Source organism: Scomber japonicus, chromosome 13 (genome assembly GCF_027409825.1).
Source record: "Scomber japonicus isolate fScoJap1 chromosome 13, fScoJap1.pri, whole genome shotgun sequence".
Lineage (NCBI taxonomy): Eukaryota > Metazoa > Chordata > Actinopteri > Scombriformes > Scombridae > Scomber > Scomber japonicus.
Window position 1 is genome coordinate 2,171,310 of NC_070590.1, and position 22,394 is coordinate 2,193,703.

A 22,394-nucleotide genomic window follows, 5' to 3' on the forward strand; every position below is an offset into this window, starting at 1 on the left:
ATGCCTCGGTCCAACAAGTCCTACAAATTAAACATATTCAATGAATGCATTTAACTGAATCAATGCTATTAATAATAACAATAACAATAATAACTAACGCTAATAATTATAACTTAATTTGCATCACACCCTGTATTACATCAGGGTAATCCACAGACCTGTTTGTTTCAGAAACTAAGACTAAACTAAGTTTTTCCAAACTCATTCAATCATTCATTCATATTCTCCTGGATAGTCTCAACATCTTTATCTTCTATTATGTTTCAGTAGAGTGGCAATATTTTAATTTAGATACAGCAGCTGTTTTGTGGAATCTAACCAGCATATTGTCTATCACTTATCATCTTTGTTCATTTTCAAAAAGTTGGAAAATTGGTAAATTCCCAAGTACAATGTCAAGTCTCAGACAGCTAGAATGATCAGTATTTGTCTCCTATTCTTTTTTCCCCCTTTATTCTTCTGAAGTGTTTACTTCCCTTTTTATTTGTATTCAATGTTTGGCTGAGAAATGGAAACAAAAGCATTATACTTATATTTATTTTTCATACAGTTGAAACTAGATACAGACAGAAGACGAAGGCAGAGAGAAAACGTGCAGCAAAGGTCCTGAACCAGAACAGATCTTGGGACACAGTGATAGATGTTAGCTTATTCATAATAGACTTACAATATTCTGCATTTATTTTAAACAGTTCAGGAAATTGTCAGGAATATAATGGTCTGAAGAAGTTGACCACTTTCACTTTTTGCAACTGACTTGAGTGATAAACTGCTTGATGATGCTGCCACGTAACTCTTTACTGACCAGTCCGTAGATGATGGGGTTGATGACTGGTGGAATGATGATAAACAAGATGCTACAGAACTTCTTGATGTTTTGGGAGACTGAGGGGAACCGATAACTCACAATTATGATCAATGAAGCAATTTCAAAGAGCAGATACACAACAAGGTGCGGTGCACATGTCCGAAGGGCCTTGCTTTGAGCGCTGCTGTCAGATCGGCCTCGTTTAACGGAAGCATGCAGGATTCTGATGTATGAAAAAGCAATGATGAGGAAGATGCCTGTACTCAAGGACCATGTCATGGACAGACCTAGAAAAACAACAAGTATTAAAAAGTATCATGTAAACCTTCTATCATCCATTTAATTAAGTTTGTGTCCTTCAGTAACAGGACAGTTAATGCTGTAAGGGCCTCTTATTTAAATGATGAAATATTAAATATATGTCTTTTATTATAAGTCAATCAGTTGACCTCATAAAACTACTGCTGATAAACAACATTTTGTTCTGTTAAAAGCTAAGCTTGAACATGAATCAGGACTATACTGTGACTCAGTTTAAACAGTCTCATCACATGCTCAGATTACAAATTGAAAATATTTGAATAAAAAGCTGCAGGTCACATTATGAAGTCTTACTTTGCAGTAGTATTATTTGAGGAGAAACTGTGCTAATAAATGTGAGTATAATGACTTTACTCAGTAAAGAGAACAATTCCTGACACCACCAAAACTACACGCAACAGTTGGTTAAAGATGCTCAACAATGTGCTGTAGATCTGTTGCTTTATTCTGACCAATGTACTGACCATAGATGTTACTTGGGAGGGTGGGACTGCAGGCCAGGTTCATGATTGTGCGGTTGGTGCAGTAGACATGCCGGATAATGTTGCCACACAGCGGAGTGTTTATGTGGAAAGCAAAAAGTACAGCAATCAACAGCAGAGCGATGAACCAGGCCAGGGCACAGCAGAAGTGCAGCCGAGCTGATGTCATGATGGCGTGATACCTGAGCGGCTCACATACAGCAATGTACCTGCAAAGGGAGAGCAGTGTTGAGTTTTGGGCTTCTGTCATGCAAAAACACATAAATCTTTTTACACTTTTTAAAATAAAAAGAAAGGTTTATGAAAGGAAAGAGGACACAGGAAGCTATCTTTGTGCGATGATGAATAAATATTAATCATTTAAGATAGTCTCAAGAAAATCTCAAGCTGCCTCATAGAGTCGGCCACTAATGCACCAGCTTTTCAGAAAGTAAGAAATATCAACTTGATCTAAACTTCATCAGAACATCTTGAAATGTCTCTTCCTGCTGTGTGATGAAAACCTTTCACAACTTATTTCAAGGTAACAAACCAGTAACACCAAAAAACATCCAGTATGACATGGCAGTAAACATCTGATGTCCCCTTCAAACTGAGCATTGGGATAGACACTGTACAATTAATTATCTGAAAGGACAGGTTCACCTTTGTCAAGTTTGTTTGAAACAACATTCAGGTGTCCATGTGAACATTGAATAAGAATGTTCTTGCTGCAGTCATTTCCCTTGTTCATACATGCCATTAAAAGATTTTATAATAATTTTTGTATAAAAATGTATTCAAATGTTAATTTCCAGCATATTTGTGGACAGATATTCATAAAAAGAAGGAATTTTGTACAAACATTACCAACTTTGAAAGATATATACTGCATGGGGCTAATTTGGATGACTGAGGTATCATATATACCTCATATAATTTTAATACGTTCTTACATGCTTACATACACTCACATTTGCATCAGGAAGGGATCCTTTAATGGGTATGAACAGGAGAAAGGATTAAAGAGAGCATAACTTATTTTAATGTTCATATGTGCATCTGACTATAGTTTTTAGAAATTATCATTTAATATGCTGGTGCTTTTTTGTACCTGTCATAGGCCATGGCACCCAGAATAGTCTGCACTGCAGCTCCATACGTGTGTACACAGAAGGCTTGGGCGATGGCGAGGATGTAAGCGATCCTCTTCTGCCCCGTTAAGAAGTGAATCATGAGGCGAGGCAGCACCGCTGTGGCCCCCAGCAGGTCACAAACTACCAGGTTACAAACCAGTATGAACATGGGTCTGTGCAGACTCTTATCTATGACAATGACACTGAACACCACACCATTCCCCAGCAGCACCACTATGTAGTTTAACAGAGCCAGGAAGAACAGCAAAGGGCTGTAGCCTGGTGGTACAAAGAAGCCTTCCAGCTCGAACACAATAGGCTGTTTGAGTGATGTTACCGTTGTAAGGTTCTCCATCCAAAACAGTAGAGTTCTGTAAAAGACATGTATATCAAAACCATCCAAATAAGTTACTATTCAGCGTCAGGAAAAGTGCTAGTAATGTTAGACTTTAAATGTACCACACAGTGTTACTTACAGTAAAACTTGATGACACTCAATGAGCAGATGTTCTCAATTCAATCGTTTATCAAACATGAAAAGAAAAGTATAAAAGGTTATGGTCACTACACAGTGAAGTATCCACCCTCAACCTCTTCTCATCAGAGCATTGATGATGCTCTGACTAGTTGTAGATTGTGTGTTGAGCTTTAAATAATTTTAATTTGTCCTCTGAGTGTCTGTTACGTAATGCTGATGCTGCCCACTGTCAACCTCACCATCAGAGCATCAGTCACGTCCTAAATATCCTCTGCAGCCTAAGGTTTTGGAAGTTTTGGCTCTCAGTTTTCCAGAATACCACCCGAGTGGTTTGATGGGAGCGTATGAGCATCTTTATAGTAGGGATGGTTCGATACAACTTTTTCATGTCCGATACCGATACTGCAACTTGGAATATCTGCCGATATCGATATCAATCCGATACCTTCTCTGCTCCTCTGTTAAGTTGTTCATAATACATATAGTTTGTATAGAAGCCTGTCTGATTTTGAGTACTCCATAACCTTTCCTATAGTACCAACCTCAGGATCTCCATTACTGATAAATTGCCAAAGCTTCATGACATGGACATTTTCATTCAAGTTAAAATATTTTCACTTGAAGTGGATACATCTCTGCCTCAGTTTGTATGCTGGGATTTACACCTGTGTGGATGTGTGTTGTAGTTGTTGTATTCCTGTTATTAGGGGGCTGTAATTAGTGTCCTCGTGGCCTCATAGCTCCCAGGTGTATTTTCAGTGACCAGCAGGTTAATTGAATTAAAATCTTCAGTGAGGTGTTCAGGGGGCTACTCGCTCACTCTGGAGAGAATCCAGCCTCTGGACAGGCCGTCTGGCTATAGGGATTTGTGGCTTCAATCGCAAGAGCATTAATAAAGCCCAATACTGGTGTTGGGTGATAAGGCCTGGCTGGTGTTGGATGGGGTTGAAGTCAGGGTTTCTGCTGGTCAGTAACTTGTGGTTCTTCCACACCAAAACTGGGAAAACCATTACCTTAAAGAGCTGTCTTGGTGCAGAGGGGCTCTTATGTTAAAACTGACCAAGAACACTAAAATGTCTAAAATAAGATTTCATGCAAAACAAAACAAACCTCTACAGTGTCAGAAGTGCTATACAAAGTATTTTGTAGGACATGTCATGGAGTCATTAAAACAAAAAAGTTGTGTGTACTCAGTGAAAGTTCTTTGCAGTTTGTTTATTAGATTATAATATCTCTTCCCTGTTGTCTTCAAATGACAAATGATGGCACTAGAGGAAATGTCACCTAAATTGTGTAGGGACCAAATTTCCACAATAGCTGGCCATTAATTTTTGTTTTCTTGCGTGGACCAAAGTACAACATGTTGTAATATCAGCAGTCAGAGGATCATCAGTCAGTGAAGTGAGTCCCAGTGAATCCCAGGAGCTTTCATTACTCACTGATAAACATGTATCCTCTTTGCTCCCAGAGGGTTAATTACCATCAGAAACTGTTGATAAATGTTTTGTTAGGAAGCAGCTCACAGTGGACCTCGTTAATGATTGCATTTGTTTCAGAAGCATTACCACTCGTTACTGGCTGCTGTGGTAACTGGAACACACAGTGATGAAACTGGTGGGCCATTCGAGGGCAGTGTAGTCCCCTGGGCTCCCAACATGCAACAGTTTAGAGTTCATAGTAACTGTTTTGGCTTATTGATCACAACACAGTTTTGAAAAGTGTATTAACTTACTTTCTAGTCTTCAGGACCATCAGAATTAGTTTTTTTTTCGTCATAAAAAACCAAAAGAACACATTCTCACCCTGCTCTCTGAAAGATGAATGAAGGACTGATACAGTATTTATGAATGCCAAATGAGTCAGAGTTTGAACAGTATGTAAATGTTTAGAAATTTCCCCTCATGAACACAAAATATTTAAAATAAAATAACAAAGGTCTTAGAACAAGATTTGTTGATAACAAATCTGGGGCTTTTGGGACTCTTGCAGGTCTGGAGCCTGAGTCCCGCTGTCTGTTGTGCTGGTTGGTAATTCAGCATATTAATGTCAGCTGCGGACAAATGACTATTTGTTTCAGAAGCATGAACAAAAACATGACCAAAAAAAGAGACAAATTATGTTTTGGAGTGAGTTGGGACTGCAGCACTTAAAAAACAACTATTCATCTCTGTTGAGAAACACTTCCTTTGTTTGGCCTTGTTATTGACATTTGGTCACTAGTTAGAAAAGAGTCTAACTAGTGACACAGTCCCAGTTATACTTACTTATAATGATATACATTATACACCCATCAGTCCAAACATGTAGCTATCTTTACCTGTTCATTCTGTCCAATTACATGTCTCCAGTTTACATGACATGCATGTCTTTGGATCAGAGCACCCATGTGGACAAAAGGCCAACTGTAGACAGGCCTTCTTGCTATGAGGCAACAGAGCTAACAACCGAAACAGTATGTCAACCCATTGTCAAGTATACACAATGTGCTAGCCCAATTTTGGAAGGTATTGTGCAAGATACATAGTTATCTGTGTTAATGACAGAAGTCTGTATTGCCACTAAATGCATATTTGGAAGGTTTGCAGAAAGTAAGAGTAACACAATTCCCGAGAATTTAAAACATGTAATTTCCTGAGGTGTTGTTGGCACAGTCATGGTCATTTATACCACCAGGCACAAGTTTTCATTTATCCTACTGTGAACAGCTTCAGTTTCCATTGTATGTTTAGTCTTCATAGTGCCATTTAAAGCTTGCCTTGTATAGTATACTTTGTCATTGTGTCAATGTAAATGCAGCGCAGACACAAAACAGGACAACAATTTCATCTGCAGCTGGAATTAACTCAGAGAGACATTTATCTGAAGTCAGTCAAAAATTAAACTAATATGACATTCATTTTAGTGTTCATATTGTAACATTAACATTTACTGTATTTGAATTTTCTAAATTGTGTCACTGTTTAAGTTTCTGTAACATAGAATCTACATTTCACATTGACACATTACCAGGAATGCATTATCTCTGTCATATAGACTTACAAATAAATAAATACAAGATAAATACAAACAGCATACTTATATACTTATGATATAGTGAAAACCTAATAAATATTAAGCATTGAATATTTTTGCATGTTTGGAAGTATTGTACTATAAGTCATTTTGGAGGACCAATGCAGACAGACTGCTGGTCAGGCCGATTTTACAGCTCTTTAGCCCCATCTGCTGCTCATTTTCTGCTACTGCAGTGTAGTGTTCAAACTTAAAAAAATCAACAACCTAATTTCTTAAAGTGAACTGTCAGCAAACAATAGTTTGATCTGTCTGCACATTGAGTTGGTAAACGCCTTGAAAAGGCGACATTGATAAGATAGATGTAGACATGAACCAATTACAAAGATTAGCAGTGATATGCATGAAGGAAGTAATGTCACATTACTTTGTATTTCAGTAGTTAATGTGTACTCATATAGCAACAACTTTACTTTAATTCCTTGACATTTCTTCTGAAGTCATACTAATGTCACATATCTACAATCACCCAGTTCTGTGGTTGAACTCAATCATTCAGTGGTAAACTATTATGTTTTCCAACTGCATTTATTATATTCAATTAAGTCTTAATTTGTCAATTTATTGTATTTACTTTTCAACTTGTCAAACTGCGTATTTATTGTAAGTAGCAACGGTAATGGGAATGACTTCTTTTTGCACATTGTGGAGTCGCCTCCTCATAGTCAGTAGAAAGAATGCAGGTTTAAACCACTTTTGCATTCACTTTTCATACAGGAACTACCTGTTTGGTTGCTCCGACCCTTACTGCAGCTCTGGAGGTGAGACTTTAAGATAGTGACAAACTTCCACTAGCACTAAATAACAAACATTAAATGATTTTAATTGCATAACTCCACAACAAAAGCATACTCTGCCATAAAGCTCTCCTATGATATAATCACATGCACTGCCAACAACTCCTTTAGTATATGAGTTTTTTAGTGTTTGCTTTAATAAAGCAAATGTGTGCTTCCTCTGGCAGTTTTCATGTTTTTTCTTTCTTTCTCTCTCTCTCTGTCTGCCCTGACTGCCCTTTTATTAAACTACATTTGCCATAAAGCTCTGTCCTGGCACAAGATTGAATCGTCTCTAAAACATTACTTTGAGGTTTGCCTGTCCATTGGAGAAGAGACACAGGGAAACATTTCTACACCAACACTAACAGGAAAGGGACCAGAATGCAATGCAGTCATAAGATATGTTGAAGAAACCAGATAGTCTGTTGACTGGAGGAACAGGTTTCTGAACTCTCCCCTCTTTATCCTCTGTGTGGAGAGAAAGTGGAGAAAATGTTCCTACCAAAAAAAAGTAGGAAACAAAGTTGTTTTGTAAAGAAACCTTTAATGTATTTGATGGCATTAACAGTGTGTTAAATATTCAACACCACACAAACAGGAAATATAACAAACAGTTAACACTGATACATTTGGCATTTCTTGTTTTTACGTTGTGAAAAGTAAACACTCCAAAACACAGCAAAAACATGAAAAGGTGACATTTCAAGTAGTTGAAGTTAAGTTTCACTTCAGTCAAGCATTTTTATTACAATCCCTTTAATGTCATTATTAAATACTTGTGACTAAAATGTGAATGGAGCAGAACATTTTACAGTGTAAAAATTAAATGGTGTTTTTACTTTTTAAAAAGACCACATATAAAATTCTTCCCACAAGGCAACATCAAAGTTTCTTTATTTATTTATTGCAGTAAATACAGACTTTAAACAGGCTTGTGAAAATACGTTTTGACATAATTTCTTACCACGAATCCTTAATAACTCAGAAATACTATCATGGAATTATCTTCATGATTATCACTCAATGTGCAGATATGGAGCACAACTCATTAATGCAATCAGTGACACCAAATTAAACTCTGGTGTGTTGCTCAAACACTGATAAATACTGCAGAATCTTCCCTGAATCATCATCCAACTGTGACAACAACCTCAGACAGACGCTCGACTGCTCCTGTGAACTTTTTAAATCACATTGTTTTATCATTTCATTTGTTTTAATTAATTTAACCTGACATTCCCAGGTATCCAGCTGAAAATCAACAATCGCAGCTGAGTGATGGCACACCAGGCGGACTTTGGCACAAATACAAGAGCCAGCTGGATTTTGGAGTTTTAGTGTTGGTTGGATTTCAGCTGAAAATCAGCTTAAATGAGCAAAACTCTGCAGGTCAGTGCTTACATCTGGAATCCGATGCTTATTTGCCTTCTCTTTTTTCCTTCCTATATTCTCTTCACATCCTGTCTTAATTATTCTAAGACGTCTCTTCTATTATTCTCTTATGTGAGTGAATGTTCAGATGATGAAGACAAATCCACAGCTGGCAAATTCAAATTCAGTCACGGCTTGTGTGATCAATGCAAAAATTCAAATCTTTTATATTCAGCCCTTAAGGATAAATTGATTCAATAATAATCAATCAGTCGCCGATCGCTGACTTCAATGTGATGAATGAATTCAAAAAATCCTGCATGCATTTTGAAGTTGAAAAATGTGTAAAATACAGTGTGATAGATACTCGTGCAAACAAAAACGTGTTTTATATCTTTCTTTCATCTTTTGATCATTTTAAACAGATAGATGCTTCCTACAGGCAGAAGTATTCAGGGTACAGGAGCCATTATTCGACAATATGGGTAATAAATGTGACAACGTTGCTGTTTTGCAAATTGACAGATGTTAACCCACGATGATCTCTGTCAAGCTGCGGTGGGTGTGTGTTGCTTAAGGTACCGTTAAGATGTTGCCAAATGGTCTTAAGCACGCACAAAATTCATTGTTTTCAATGAAGAAGCACAACGAGCACGTTCAAAACTGAAAACAATGCCAATGCAGCAAGCACATCAGGTCATATGTGTGTGATATGAATGAACCAATCAGCTCCACAGGACTTCACCCTTTCTGATCAGATCGGTCAACACTGTGTGCCAAACGCTGTGATTTCGGTTGCTTGGTAACATCAGGCACGACAGAAACACCTTGGATAAAAGGCTGAAATTGGCATTCAATAATCTGAAGAGCAATGCATCTATCTATGGATTTATCTTTGGACTTTTTTCAATTGTTTTAACCTCATAAACTTTGATGTATCCACCTATTTTTCTATCTGTGTGGCCGAGTCTCTGTCAGGCTTAAACTCTGGTGGAAAACATTGTTTGAAAACATACTTGGATATATAGTACATGTATGTTGGGTGAGTGTGCTGCACAAAACATGTTGGATGAAGCTTTTAAACCATCTGGAATTCACACGGAATTAAAACACAACCATCATTGTTCACTTGTTTCAAGAAGGCGTTAAACAAATCATTTTATTGGTGAACAAACTCTCTGGTAGCCTCCATCAGATGGCCTTTCCCAGGATGAGGATGCTCATGAAGAAGGCCATGATGAAGAAGAGCCACATGAAGAAACGATCCATGACCTTGGCGACCTTCCTCCATTCGCCGATGCGTACCTGTGCGAATCGCTGGTCCTTGTACGAGTTGGCAATGTAATCAACGCTACTGCGCAGTCCCTGGTGCTGGCAAACACACTGGGTTCTCACAAAGATCCTCCTCCTGTTCTCCCCGGCTCCACCTCCTCCTTCACCTCCTACGCCTTTCTTTTCTTCAACGTACTCTCCTCCTCCACTAGTACTGTCTGACTCCTCGTCCTGCCCTTCACTTCCTCCAGCAGCTCCTTCCTCCTCCGAGTGGTCGATGGTCACAAACAGATCCCCTTTCCAGTCAGTCAGCTTCGGAGACTCCCCTGCCCCGTCTTTCTCCACCCTCCCTCCCCATGCCTGCCCATTCACATCCCAGTTTGTTCCTTTGGGGTTGGCGCCGTTGGCCGATGGGGCTTCAGGCTGCTCCTGTGACGGAGGTTGTTTCATGGATGAAGTCGCACTCAGGCAGTTCTCACCAACCTCGTAGACAAAACAGATCCGGGCCAGGTGGTTGAGGATGAATTTCTTGGCCCATTCTGGGACAGGACGAGCCTCCGGGCCGCAGTGGTGAATGTTCATAATGAAGATGGTGAGCGCTGTTGATGCAGTGACCATCGTCATGGTAGCAATGTAGTACTTTCCTGTTAAAAAGGAAATGGAAAATAATTGACAAGTCAAAATCCATATATAATATCAAAGACAAATATCTCTGTCATCAGTTTTGTGATTGGTGGAGATTTGCTGGAGAGTTCTGGAAGTGATAAATTTACATTGGTATTCACAAGATAATCACAAAAGGTTGTCTATTAGAAAAATATAGGTAATTTAGCATTAGAACAAGTATCCATATATTTTTTGTGAGGACAACCTCTATTTACAACAACCACAAGAAAAGTTACTGTTATCTGCTGATGTATTCACACCTTTTTGAACTTTGTTTTTTTAAAGCTTTGAGTTTAGGCCGATGTTTAATCTTTTCAGTTTCCTAAATATTTCAAATATGTTGAAAACTATTAAACACAAATTTATAAGTCAGCGCTCTCACACCTATAATATCGAAGCTTCAATTTGAAAGCAAAAACTTTGTTAGCACAGAACATTAGCACATTTACAGATATTCATGAATATAAAGAAGTGGCAGTAAAACTACAGCTGAGAATAAATGCATTTAATTTCTTAAAAATTCAACTTCTGTGTGAGGCAGGCTAACAATCTTTAGTTTTTACTGGACAGAGTAAGAGACAGTTGATTACTTCTATGAGTAGATTCAATGCAAAAGTCTCAAATGTAAAACCAGTAAATACATGAGAAGTATAATCTAAGTTCAATGTGTAGATCCACTTTGTCAGAATATGAAGTTGCACCCTTTTTATTTGTTTAGTGAGATCGAAAACATTTAAATGCTTGTACAGAACAATCTCAGCTGAATTCTTGCTTTTGGCAGCATTAAAACTCAAAGATTGAACTGCTGCTTTAATGACCATCGATTTCTGAGCTGTGAGTGTTGTATTTTAAATAACCTCTGACAGGCCTTATGGACCAGCTGGCCTTATCAGCACTGCTGTTAGCCAACAGTTTATCTGTTGGTGCACAAACACACACAAACACTTTGAATGTGCTTCAACATTGCTGTACCTGCTTTTCATACTGTAGACAAAACATTTCAAACATTTTGGTCATGCTGCCACTCTATGAGCCTCCACTGCACCAGAGAGAAACAAACAGCATTGGCCTCAAGCATTCATCTTAAAGTCCAACTGAAGTCACATTTATACGTCCTTTTTTGGTAACACAAATAATGTCAACATTTTGTTTTTTTTAAAATGGTCATTTTTTATTATTCAAATGATGGGAAAAAAAGACATTTGGGGAAATATCAGAAGTACATTGGTGCCAAGTATATTTTCATACAGTTTTAGTTTTATGTGTAATTTTTTTCTGACTGGGTTAGCAGAGAAAAGAGGACATGCATACACACATGTACACAGCTAATACAATATACAGTCCTGCTAGTGATTTCACACAAGAAGACCAACAGGTGGCGACAATGCACCAACAAACTAACAAGGATGTAAACACTTCAAACTGGCTTTTCAAATGTTCTATGAGGAAGGAAATACATTCAACATGTTTGTTAGACCTGTTAGGTCCTTCAATGTACTGCAGCTGAGTAGCTAATTAACTGATGATTAACTGAGGAAGCTAAGCTGCAAGACAAGACGTGCTAATGTTTATAAGTTAGATAAGAAGGAGACTCTAATCTGGGTTGTTTTTCACAGTCTGTGGTTCTTGTGTAGCAGAATGCTATCGGGCTCAGTGTGCAGAGCAAGACGGCCAGTTAACAAACCAAATTATATTAAACATAAATTTCACCCTTTTGGTTTCTAATTATGTCTCAAAGGAGAACACAGAATTTAAAGAAAAAGATGTCTCATTCTAAGTCTGAGTCTATGGTGTTTCTGTCTGCACCATCACTACTTCAAATCCAAATGGTGACCCTTGATCATTTATGTGATTTTCTTGATGTAACTTTCCATCGTTTTGAATATATTTGCGCTATGTTAAACTTGATGTTATGGAGAGGACAGATGCTCAGCGGGGCAGAGTTTTTACCACCATCATTACTACAGGGATTGAAGAATGGGTAGAGTTTCTCAGTGAATGAACAGCTAGTAAAGGAGTAGATAAAAGCTGAAGCATCAACATCATAAAAGGAGACCAGACCCTCTTCATAATCCACAAACACCCCCACCCTCTGAGGCTTTGACTTCAGAGAGAGAGGGACACGAGGATCAGTAAGAGCTTTGTACTCGTTTTCGTTCCTCAAAGATACAGTCCAGTAACCATTCAGAGGGTTCAGTGTGATTTGTTCCTTCCTGTTGATCGACTCTCTGGCCACTCCTACATCCCACTTAGTCTTCTCTTTAACCTGAACCTCATAGTAAAATCTTCCTGAAGAGAAACTCTGTTTTCCTAAGACACTGGCATAATAAGAAAATCTCTTTGGATTGTCTGGAAGGTTTTTGTTTGAATCTCCACAGTTCACTTGTTTCCTATTGTCAGACAAGATGAGCCAAGGATTTGCCGTATCTGGATCAAGAGTCACATCCACTGCATACTGCTGGACCCTCTTCAGCTCAGCCTCCAGCAGTGTCTTCATCTCTTTACTGAGTGTCTTTTCCAGCTCAGTTACAGCTCTGGCCACAGTCCCCTCATATGCGGGTGGACGAATGCTGACCTCTGTCCAGTCCTTGGTGGGTGGAGCAGCATTCAGGGATGGGAAGCTTTGGAGGACGTGGAGGTGGTCTTCGGAGCATGAGAGCTGCTCCAGCTCAGCGTTTCTCCTCATCAACTCTGAGATTTCCTGTTCCAGCTCTATGATAGAGCCTTCAGCCTGATTTTCTGTTGTTCTGTGTCTCTTTTCAATTGTCTCAATAAGCTCAGCCTGACTTTTCTCAATAGCCTCAATCAAATTAGTGCAAACCTGAACACCGTCTGCCGTCTCTCTGTCAGCGTTTTGCTTACTGAGTTCCACTGTGTATTTGATATCCCGAATCTTCTGTTGTCTCTCCTGAATCATCTGCTGAATTTTGGCCTCTGTCTTTTCAAGTTCTACCTTTTTTTCTTCATATTCTTGTTTCAAAGGAACAACATCATGTGTCCTGTGCTCTAAAACCATACAGAACATACAAACACACACTTGGTCAGCCTTGCAGAAGAGCTCCAGTGGTTTCTCATGCTTCATGCATATCCTACTTTGCAGATTTTTCACAGGCGCAATCAGCTGATGATTTTTCAGGTGTGTGATTGTCATATGAGGCTTCAGGTGAGTTTCACAGTAGGAGGCCAGACACACCAGGCAGGACTTGAGAGCCTTGGTTACAGTGCAGATGTCACAAGGAATATATCCTGATTTGGCAAATTGTTGTTCTGAGCTGCTGCTGACTTTCTCTTGAGCCGACTGTCTGAACTGAGCAACCATCTGAGAAATCAAAGTATTGACCCGCAGCTCTGGTCTTGTGTAGAAAACCTCTTTGCAAAGAGGACACTGGCTTGGGACATTAATATCCCAGTGTTTGGTGATGCAGTTCTTGCAGAAGTTGTGTCCACATGGTGTGGCGACTGGGTCAGTGAACACATCCAGACAGATGGGACACAGAAACTGACCTTCAGTCAGCAGGCAGCTGGCAGCAGCCATATCCACAGACTGAGAATAAGAGCAAAAGTGGGATAGTGTGCATAAAAAAGTCAGTCTGTTCTACTAATAAAGAATATTTTATGATCAGTTTAGAATATTTTTTAATATTATAAAGATTCAAGAATTGACGGCATGGAATAAAATTAGTAAAGCTTTCCAAGAAAAAGTTCACGCTACTAGCTTGACCAATGGTAAATATCACCAGCAGTACTCACCAGTGTTTGGCAGAGACGGTCCAGAAGAACTCAGTTTTTCTTTCGTTTTTCTTCAGGAAAAAACAGAGACTTATTTTGACTGCAGCTCTGCTGTCACTCTGTCAAACTTTACTTTCATCTGTGGGATACTTGCCTCTTACTGAACTCTGTGTATGAGGTTTTGTTGCATTCCTGGTTTGGGCGACACATTTTTGGCACAAAGCTAGTTTCACCTTGAGCAAGGCTTGTATGTTCACCTACAGGTTATCTTGGGTGTTCCTTATTCATTTAGTTTTTTACAATGGTGATCAATAATAGGACAATTTTAAGACAGGTCAGTCAAAGATGTACAAGAATACAGTTTGTTTCTTTTAATAGGCCACAATACCCCCTCTACAACCACAAAACAATCTTACCATGAGTGTTCAGTCAAAACAGACGATGAAACACTTCCATATGCTTGGCTTCATTTTTAACATTCTAAGCCAACAGAAGCTGCCATGCTAGTTTGACAGGGTGCAGGACTGAAAGAAGACACTGTTGTTTAATTGTTGTCAGTTATGCAACGATTGCCTTCAGGTTTCAACTCCCAGAGAACTTGGTGAGTACATCTTACATGTACTAAAACCATCTTGATTACCATTTGCTTGACTTAGAAACTCAACATGAAAAACCAGGGACTCCTCACCTATCAGCGGGACGCTTTCAGAGGGCGGCATGCTCTCAGCCACCAGCAACTGAAACACAGTGAGGGCCAGCAGCACTGTGACACCCAGAGAAACTTTTTCACCAGAATCAGCCGGCAGGTAGAAGCCCAGCGGAGCCAGGAAGGAGATCATCATGCAGGGGATGAGGAGGTTGAAGATGTAGAAGGAGGCACGCCTCTTCAGGTGGAGGGTGAATGTGATGTCCGGGTATGGGTCAGAGCAGCAGCCGTATAGGATGACATTCTTCTTGGCTGGCATGCCCAGAACCTGATTAGAAAATAGGTTTTAGGACAATTTGGTTCAGGGATGAAGTTGTGTTATAAGAATAAGAACAAGAACAAGGTAAGCACTCACCTCCCACTCCACATTGGCAACAAAGTCAGACAGGTCGGCGCTGTCTAAGGCATTGGACAGGTCCATCTGGTTACCGTTATGAGTCCAGGAGCCAAAGGTGAGGTAACACTGCTGCTTGTCAAAGGGGAAGAAGGCCACATCCACAGAGCAGGAGCTCTTGGTGATGGCTGGCTGGTCCCACATGACCTGGCCATCATGACGGAGAACCACATTGGTCTCCATGGAACTGGAGAACTCGTCGTCTGCACTATGGTGGAGAATGTGAAGGAACCTTTAGAGTCTGTCAGTCATTACTTAGTATTTCTGCCATAATCAGAGTGTTTCCCTGCCAAAGTCCTGCAGTCTGACAGGAAGCGACACTGACCTGTTATACAGGACGATGTCAGGTCTCCAAACGTAGCTGCTGGGTATGCGGATCGTGTCAAGGCCATCGTAGTCTTCCTTCTTCCAGGTGAGGTAGGCGTCCATCCACACCTGGCGAATCCACAGGTAGGTGGTCAGGATCTGGTTCCTCTCGTCCTTGAGAAAGGACCACACACCACACACTTTAATTTATTTGGATCCACACAAATACACATTATTACACCATAATGCAGAACAGAAGTATGATCAAATTCAAGGCACAGTGGAACAAAGACAATGAATCAACAACAGCAACAAGTACCCCCATTATATCTGAAGTATTATAGGACATAATAGTCAGTAAAAGCATTTGATTCATGATTATATGTAACATGTACATCCACATCAGCAACCAGGACAGGATTACCATATCGATGATCTGGGAGAGGGTGATCTGAAGCGTGACGTTGATGATGTGGTCGGTGTCCTCCACCGGCCGCAGAGCATTGGTGTAGTTGGAAAATAAGTCAGTTAGCAGTTTCTGAGCGTAGCGACCATGAGCGGCCAAGCTTACTGGGGAATAAAGAGAGAGAGAAGAGATGAGTGGAATCGGTATGTAGAGCTGTGAAGCTGGAGGAGACTCACAGTTTGAACACAAAGGCTTGGATCGACATGAAAGTCACATATGAATTTAGAAATTTAGATTAAGTTTAGAACTTCAATTAAATCTTGCTCTGATTCACATCTTGGACTGACTTTTTCTCCATAGCAACAGCAGCTGAGGCTCATGGGTATTTTAGTATTTTCAACTTCAACTTTTTTTATAAGGCAACATGACATAGTTGATCTAAAGTGCTTCACACAGAGGATGATGATAAAAAATTACAACACCATCAATTAAAAAAATACGTGGAATCAGTTTCTTGAGATTCAACCTTTCTTGTAATTTCATTTATTTACAACATAACAACACACTAACACACACAACTGCATTAAAGACATCTCATCAAAACTAGTTTTAAAACTTTATGTAACCCTTCACATTTCAAACGTTAACCTGATTCTTGAAGTGTGTATAAACTCATTTCCTCTGCTGCTTTTTTCCCCTGATTCTCTGTTAATCCTGAATTGTCTCCTATCAGCAGCAGCACACCTGCAGCTCAGTCCTTCCCACAGAAACACTCTGCACACACACACACACACACACACACACACACACACACACACACACACACACACACACATACACACATACAAACCACATTTCCCAGTTCAATTAACCGGGGAATCACCTCTGGTTTTCCACTTAAATCAGAAAGTGTCTGCAGACCAGCTGCAGACCGATAATTCCTTTAAATCCTGTGACAACTAATTATGAGGATGGGAACAGGTGGACGAGATATTTTTTTTGCTGGGAAATGATTATTTAATTGTGGGCTTGTAGAATTGATATCAACTATACAACAAGGCTGTGTGTGTGGGGAATGCAGGGAAGCTTCCACTCCTGCTGAATGTGACTAAACTGAAATATCTCAATGTCTGAAACCTCCTCAGCTTTCCAGTGTTGGAGCTGCTTCCACAAATGTTTATAACTTTGCAAACCTGACAATCTCACATTCACACCCACAGTGATTGTCCAGGTATGTGGAAGTAAGTCAATGTTAGGTTGTTATGTTAAGTTCAAATTCAGCTTCACCTTCATTGTCATTCAAACAATATAAATTCACATTTATAGTAGAATGAAATGATTTTCTCTGGGGCCAAAGTGCTAGACAGAAAATAATAATAAATAAGCTCTTTTTTATTTTTATCTTAACAATCCCTGTCACTTCTTGAACATGAAGCTCTATGAATGTCTTGAAGAACTGTCCAAAAGTGTGCACCATTATATCCTTCTGGGTTAGGGTTTGCCTTTATGTTGGACTCTGATTTGTCAGACATTAAGGTGGCTCATCTGTGCTACTTTGGAAAGGTTTCCATGTCAGGATGGGTCCCTGACTGCAAGATGTCTGTTTTTGGGTGCACAAATCTGTGAACCCAAGTGTGAGAAAATATTTAGAGAGCAGCAGAAAAGAATAAAAGCAAAACCAACGAGAACCGAACACAACTTTATTTGCTCTGTATTTCATTGTAAGACTTACTCACTGATCAATACTCAGATAAAACTAAAAGCTTCACAGGTAAACTGACTTTAACTGCCATAAATATTATTTATGTTGTCATTTTATGTCTTGTAGAATATTTTATTTAACACTGTTAATGCATATTTAATTTTTTTATTCAACACTTCAGCCTAAGAGGAAATAATGTCTATTCTCTGTTGAGTGACGGACTTAGTTTGATGTGACACTTCATGCCAAGATTTTGTTTTGATTGTAGCACTCCAAGAAGAAGAAGAAGAAAAAGAAATGTTTTGTCGCATGGTGGACTCATTCCCTCAGGGGTGCAGCCAGCGAGGTATTTTATTTTCTTATACTGTGTTGTATGCATCTGTATATGTGTGAAACATGTTTAATTGCGTGTTGTATGTTAACAGTTCGACGGTGGTGGTCGTAATAAAATCATCTGTAACAAAGAACTGTGGTCCGTGCGTACCTGACAAGAGTGATACTGACTAACAGGTGAATATGTTTTAAAACAAAACAAAAGACAGTCATGATCAGTTATGATTTATTTGACATAACTTTAGCCTTTATAACTTTTCACTGTCTTTAAATAGTAAACAGAGCAGAGTGAAAAGCAGCCATGAGACATGAACAGTTACTCGTCTCATCTGTAAACTAAAAGAATAAGTTCATAAACCTTTTTCCAACCTCAGAGAGAAAGAGAGAAACCTTCACAGTCCTGTTTTATAACCCTCAATAACACAAACACACCTCATGTGTTACTGTATTTGACAAACAGCAAGAATGAAAAAGGACAAAAGCTGCAGATGAGTTTTAACATCCAGCAGAAGTCTGATCATATCAGCCGAGTCGTGGAAACCTTTGACTAAAGAATTTGAGATAATATATTTTATGTTCTAAAGTTCAGATCTGATAAAAGTTGTAAATCAGAGCTAATTAAGCTGAAGTCTTCTCTGAACTTTCAGACTGATAGCAGCCTGACTGCCTTCAGTCCAGTAACCATATAAGTAAAGAGTGAACAGTGAACATTCTCCAGTTGTGTAAATTGTGTATTATAGTTCAGCTGCAGTCTGTCATCTTCACGAAACACTAAAACTACAACCTGCTGTGTGTTCTGAGGATCCTGCTTCGCTCTCTGCTGACTCCTCTTTAACCAAAGGTGTTGTTGGATTTATGCAGCAGAATATAACCAAATGTTAAGATTTAAGAAAGAAGAACAGAAACGAAACTTCCACCTTCATCTAGTTTGTGACATTTTGTGGAATATACCTTTAAAGATGACAACCCCTGTTGCCTTTAAGTTCTCCATAAAGACTTGTGTTCATCATGTATTGGTCCAAATATGATGATAAGATGATGGTTTTTTTAAATCAGATATTTTATTAACTGATGTTTTGTCAATTAAATTACATCAGAAAAAAAAGTAGTGAACATAAATGACACATCATCATCTTTTAAGTTATATGTTGAACTTATTTCCACATCCAGCAGTTACTGATCAACATTATCATTCATTAGTTCATCCTGTTTCTGTCCAATATTCTCTCTCTTCAATAAATCAATCAATCTTTATTTGTATAGCGCCAAATAACAACAAAGTTATCTCAAGGCTCTTTCCACATAGAGCAGGTCTAAACCGAACTCTTCAGGTTTTAATTTTAAGAGACCCAACATTCCCACATGAGACACAGTGGAGAGAAAAAACTCCCTTTAACAGGAAGAACCCTCAGAACCAGACTCAGAGTGGGAGAACATCTTTTAACAGGAAGAACCCTCAGAACCAGACTCAGAGTGGGAGAACATCTTTTAACAGGAAGAACCCTCAGAACCAGACTCAGAGTGGGAGAACATCTTTTAACAGGAAGAACCCTCAGAACCAGACTCAGAGTGGGAGAACATCTTTTAACAGGAAGAACCCTCAGAACCAGACTCAGAGTGGGAGAACATCCTTTAACAGGAAGAACCCTCAGAACCAGACTCAGAGTGGGAGAACATCTTTTAACAGGAAGAACCCTCAGAACCAGACTCAGAGTGGGAGAACATCTTTTAACAGGAAGAACCCTCAGAACCAGACTCAGAGTGGGAGAACCTCTTTTAACAGGAAGAACCCTCAGAACCAGACTCAGAGTGGGAGAACATCTTTTAACAGGAAGAACCCTCAGAACCAGACTCAGAGTGGGAGAACATCTTTTAACAGGAAGAACCCTCAGAACCAGACTCAGAGTGGGAGAACATCTTTTAACAGGAAGAACCCTCAGAACCAGACTCAGAGTGGGAGAACATCTGCCTCCACCGGTTGGGGTTGAGAGGAGAGAGAGGAAGGATAGAGGAGCTCTGTTTTTACTCTCTTCCAACTCCTGAGGGAAATATCTAAATGCTCCACTATGTTCAGCAGCTAGTCTGCAGATAACTGTGTCTGGTAGCAGGTAGAGTACACTGGTCTGTTTCTACAGCTTTTACTCTGAAAACGATGCTATGAGAGCTCTGAGAGTGAACCAGAACAGTAAAGTTGCAACTGAACAGCCAAATAATGTTATAAACAGTGTTTGACTGCTGCTTTTGCAAACTATGTAGAGCTCCACCCAACCTGCCTCAACCTATGTGAGCCAAAAATCATCTTAAGAAATAAAAGAAAGTCACATCATAATGACGATACTTCCCTGAGAAGGGTCAGCGTATCACCTGCACACAAAACTGGACTTTAGGTGTATGGACTGCACAATAATCACACCTCAACTGAACAGCCTCTGAACCTCTGAACTTTATGATCATTATAAAAATACAGTTTAAAAGTAGTCTTGTTTGTAAGTGTAGGAAAAGCAACATGAGCAATATTTTAAGCTATTGTTTAATTTGGCACTTGTTTATAGGTAAATGTGGACATATTTCAGTCCAGTTAACTAGTGATCCATCGCCAGCCATTGTGATGGTAAATTGCCATTTCTCTCAGTGGAGTTTGGCGTTACTGTTTCTCTGCTCTGGACCTCCCTGACAAGCAGCCGGTGCTCAAGCCAAAAAAATGATCATAAAAAAAGAGATTGATCATATAAAAGTATTCAGTTCTTTTAACTGATCCAACCTGCACTCACAGAAGAGAAACAGCTCTGAACGCTCTGTGTCGACACGGACAATTAGAAAGATTCATAACTGAGACAACATGCCTTGCACAAAAAAGGAAGTGCACGAGCCCACGGTCAGTTCAGTGACCAACAGATAACAAAGAAATAATATATTACCAACATGCCTGTAGAGACACAGAGAGGGAGAGGGAGGAAGGGGGGAGTTGAGTCTTAACATGTTTGGTACAGAGCTGGAAGTCTGGAAGTGAATCTCTGGATCTGTCAAAGAAAATGTGAACAACAGGATGTTTCCTAATGAGAGACAGAGAGACTCCTCCACTCTGTCAGTTCAAGGATTTCTATCAGGACTAATATAGAAACGACACCTGCAACACAAACAGCTCTTTTTTTCTTATTTTCATGAATCTCTCAGCCCAACACCTTCATCCCAGGAAACATATTATAACAACTACAGGCCAGACTGCTTTTACATGTGACACTGTGTATATATAGATGGGTGACAAATGAAAGTAAAACCAAATAAAAAGCTTCTCCATAAGGTGCTGAGAACATATTCAGTGCTCATTGTCAAAGATTGTCCACTTTAATGTTGGTATGAACATCAGTCTTCCAAAACATATTCCCTTATTTGGTGTTGTGATGGTACTGGTGGAGAGCGCTGCCTTAACCTGCTCCTACAAAACCTCCTTTAGATATTAATTATACTGAAGAGGCTTTAAAATCTCCTTAAGACCCTCTGAAACTACTACAAACCTCTGCCATGACTTCAAGAGGACGAGTAGGGATGAAAAAAAGTCTTCTACTATTAGAATTCTGAATGAATCACAAATGGCCAGAAAAGATTTTAGTTAGTATTTCAGTTTTGTTTTGTTTTAAATGTTAGTTAATAATAATAATAATAATGATAATGTGTTCAGGCTGATGCTGTGACTCTCAAACCCTTCTCTGTACTAACCATGACCTTCATCGAGATCATTTATCTTAACTGCCAAATATTTGTTATTTTTAATGGGCTAAGAACACCAGTGATGGTTTTGCACACAGTGTACCAGACTAAATATAGTTCCTCCTTTTCATATTCATTCAACCAACAATCAGAATCAAACTGAATCATGAGATGACCAAAGATTTGCACCCATACTGAGGAGATTCTTCAGTGAACACTAGAACTTCCCAAAGGATCAATCAATCTTTATTTATAAAGCGCCAAATCACAACAGAGTCATGTGAAGGCACTTTCCACATAGAGCAGGTCTAAACCGAACTCTTCAGGTTTTAACTTTAAAGAGACCCAACATTCCCACATGAGCAGCACTTGGTGACAGTGGCAAGAAAAAACTCCCTTTTAACAGGATGAACCCTCAGAACCAGAGTCAGAGTGGGAGAACATCTTTTAACAGGAAGAACCCTCAGAACCAGACTCAGAGTGGGAGAACATCTGCCTCGACCGGTTGGAGTAGAGAGGAGAGAGAGGAGAGAGAGGAGAGAGAGGAGAGAGAGGAGAGAGAGGAGAGAGGAAGGAGAGGAGAGAGAGGAAGGAGAGGAGAGAGGAAGGAGAGGAGAGAGAGGAAGGAGAGGAGAGAGAGGAAGGAGAGGAGAGAGAGGAAGGAGAGGAAGGAGAGGAGAGAGAGGAGAGAGGAAGGAGAGGAGAGAGAGGAGAGAGGAAGGAGAGGAGAGAAAGGAAGGAGAGGA

The 22,394-nt window shown here is 39.5% G+C and overlaps 3 protein-coding genes across 3 annotated transcripts in view; all 3 read right to left on the minus strand.

Moving 5' to 3' along the window:
• Positions 1-739: 739 nt before the first annotated feature.
• LOC128371760 (olfactory receptor 2K2-like) lies at positions 740-4,214 on the minus strand. The gene is made up of 4 exons (XM_053332139.1): positions 4,025-4,214; positions 2,705-3,137; positions 1,594-1,820; positions 740-1,095 (listed from the first exon to the last, which is right to left on the minus strand). The coding sequence occupies exons 1-4, from the start codon at positions 4,212-4,214 to the stop codon at positions 740-742; spliced, it is 1,206 nt and encodes a 401-aa protein (XP_053188114.1).
• Positions 4,215-9,617: 5,403 nt separating this feature from the next.
• Positions 9,618-22,394, minus strand: part of LOC128371761 (neuronal acetylcholine receptor subunit alpha-9-like) — a 14,718-nt gene continuing 1,941 nt past the window's right edge. The window contains exons 2-6 of the mRNA XM_053332140.1: positions 15,924-16,118; positions 15,519-15,673; positions 15,155-15,401; positions 14,782-15,067; positions 9,618-10,342 (exon numbers count right to left, since the gene is read on the minus strand). Of these exons, the coding sequence (XP_053188115.1) occupies positions 9,618-10,342; positions 14,782-15,067; positions 15,155-15,401; positions 15,519-15,673; positions 15,924-16,118 (1,608 nt within the window). The remainder of the gene's footprint in view (positions 10,343-14,781; positions 15,068-15,154; positions 15,402-15,518; positions 15,674-15,923; positions 16,119-22,394) is intronic.
• On the minus strand, positions 12,205-13,899 carry LOC128371211 (E3 ubiquitin-protein ligase TRIM21-like). The gene is made up of 2 exons (XM_053331468.1): positions 13,648-13,899; positions 12,205-13,410 (listed from the first exon to the last, which is right to left on the minus strand). The coding sequence occupies exons 1-2, from the start codon at positions 13,897-13,899 to the stop codon at positions 12,205-12,207; spliced, it is 1,458 nt and encodes a 485-aa protein (XP_053187443.1).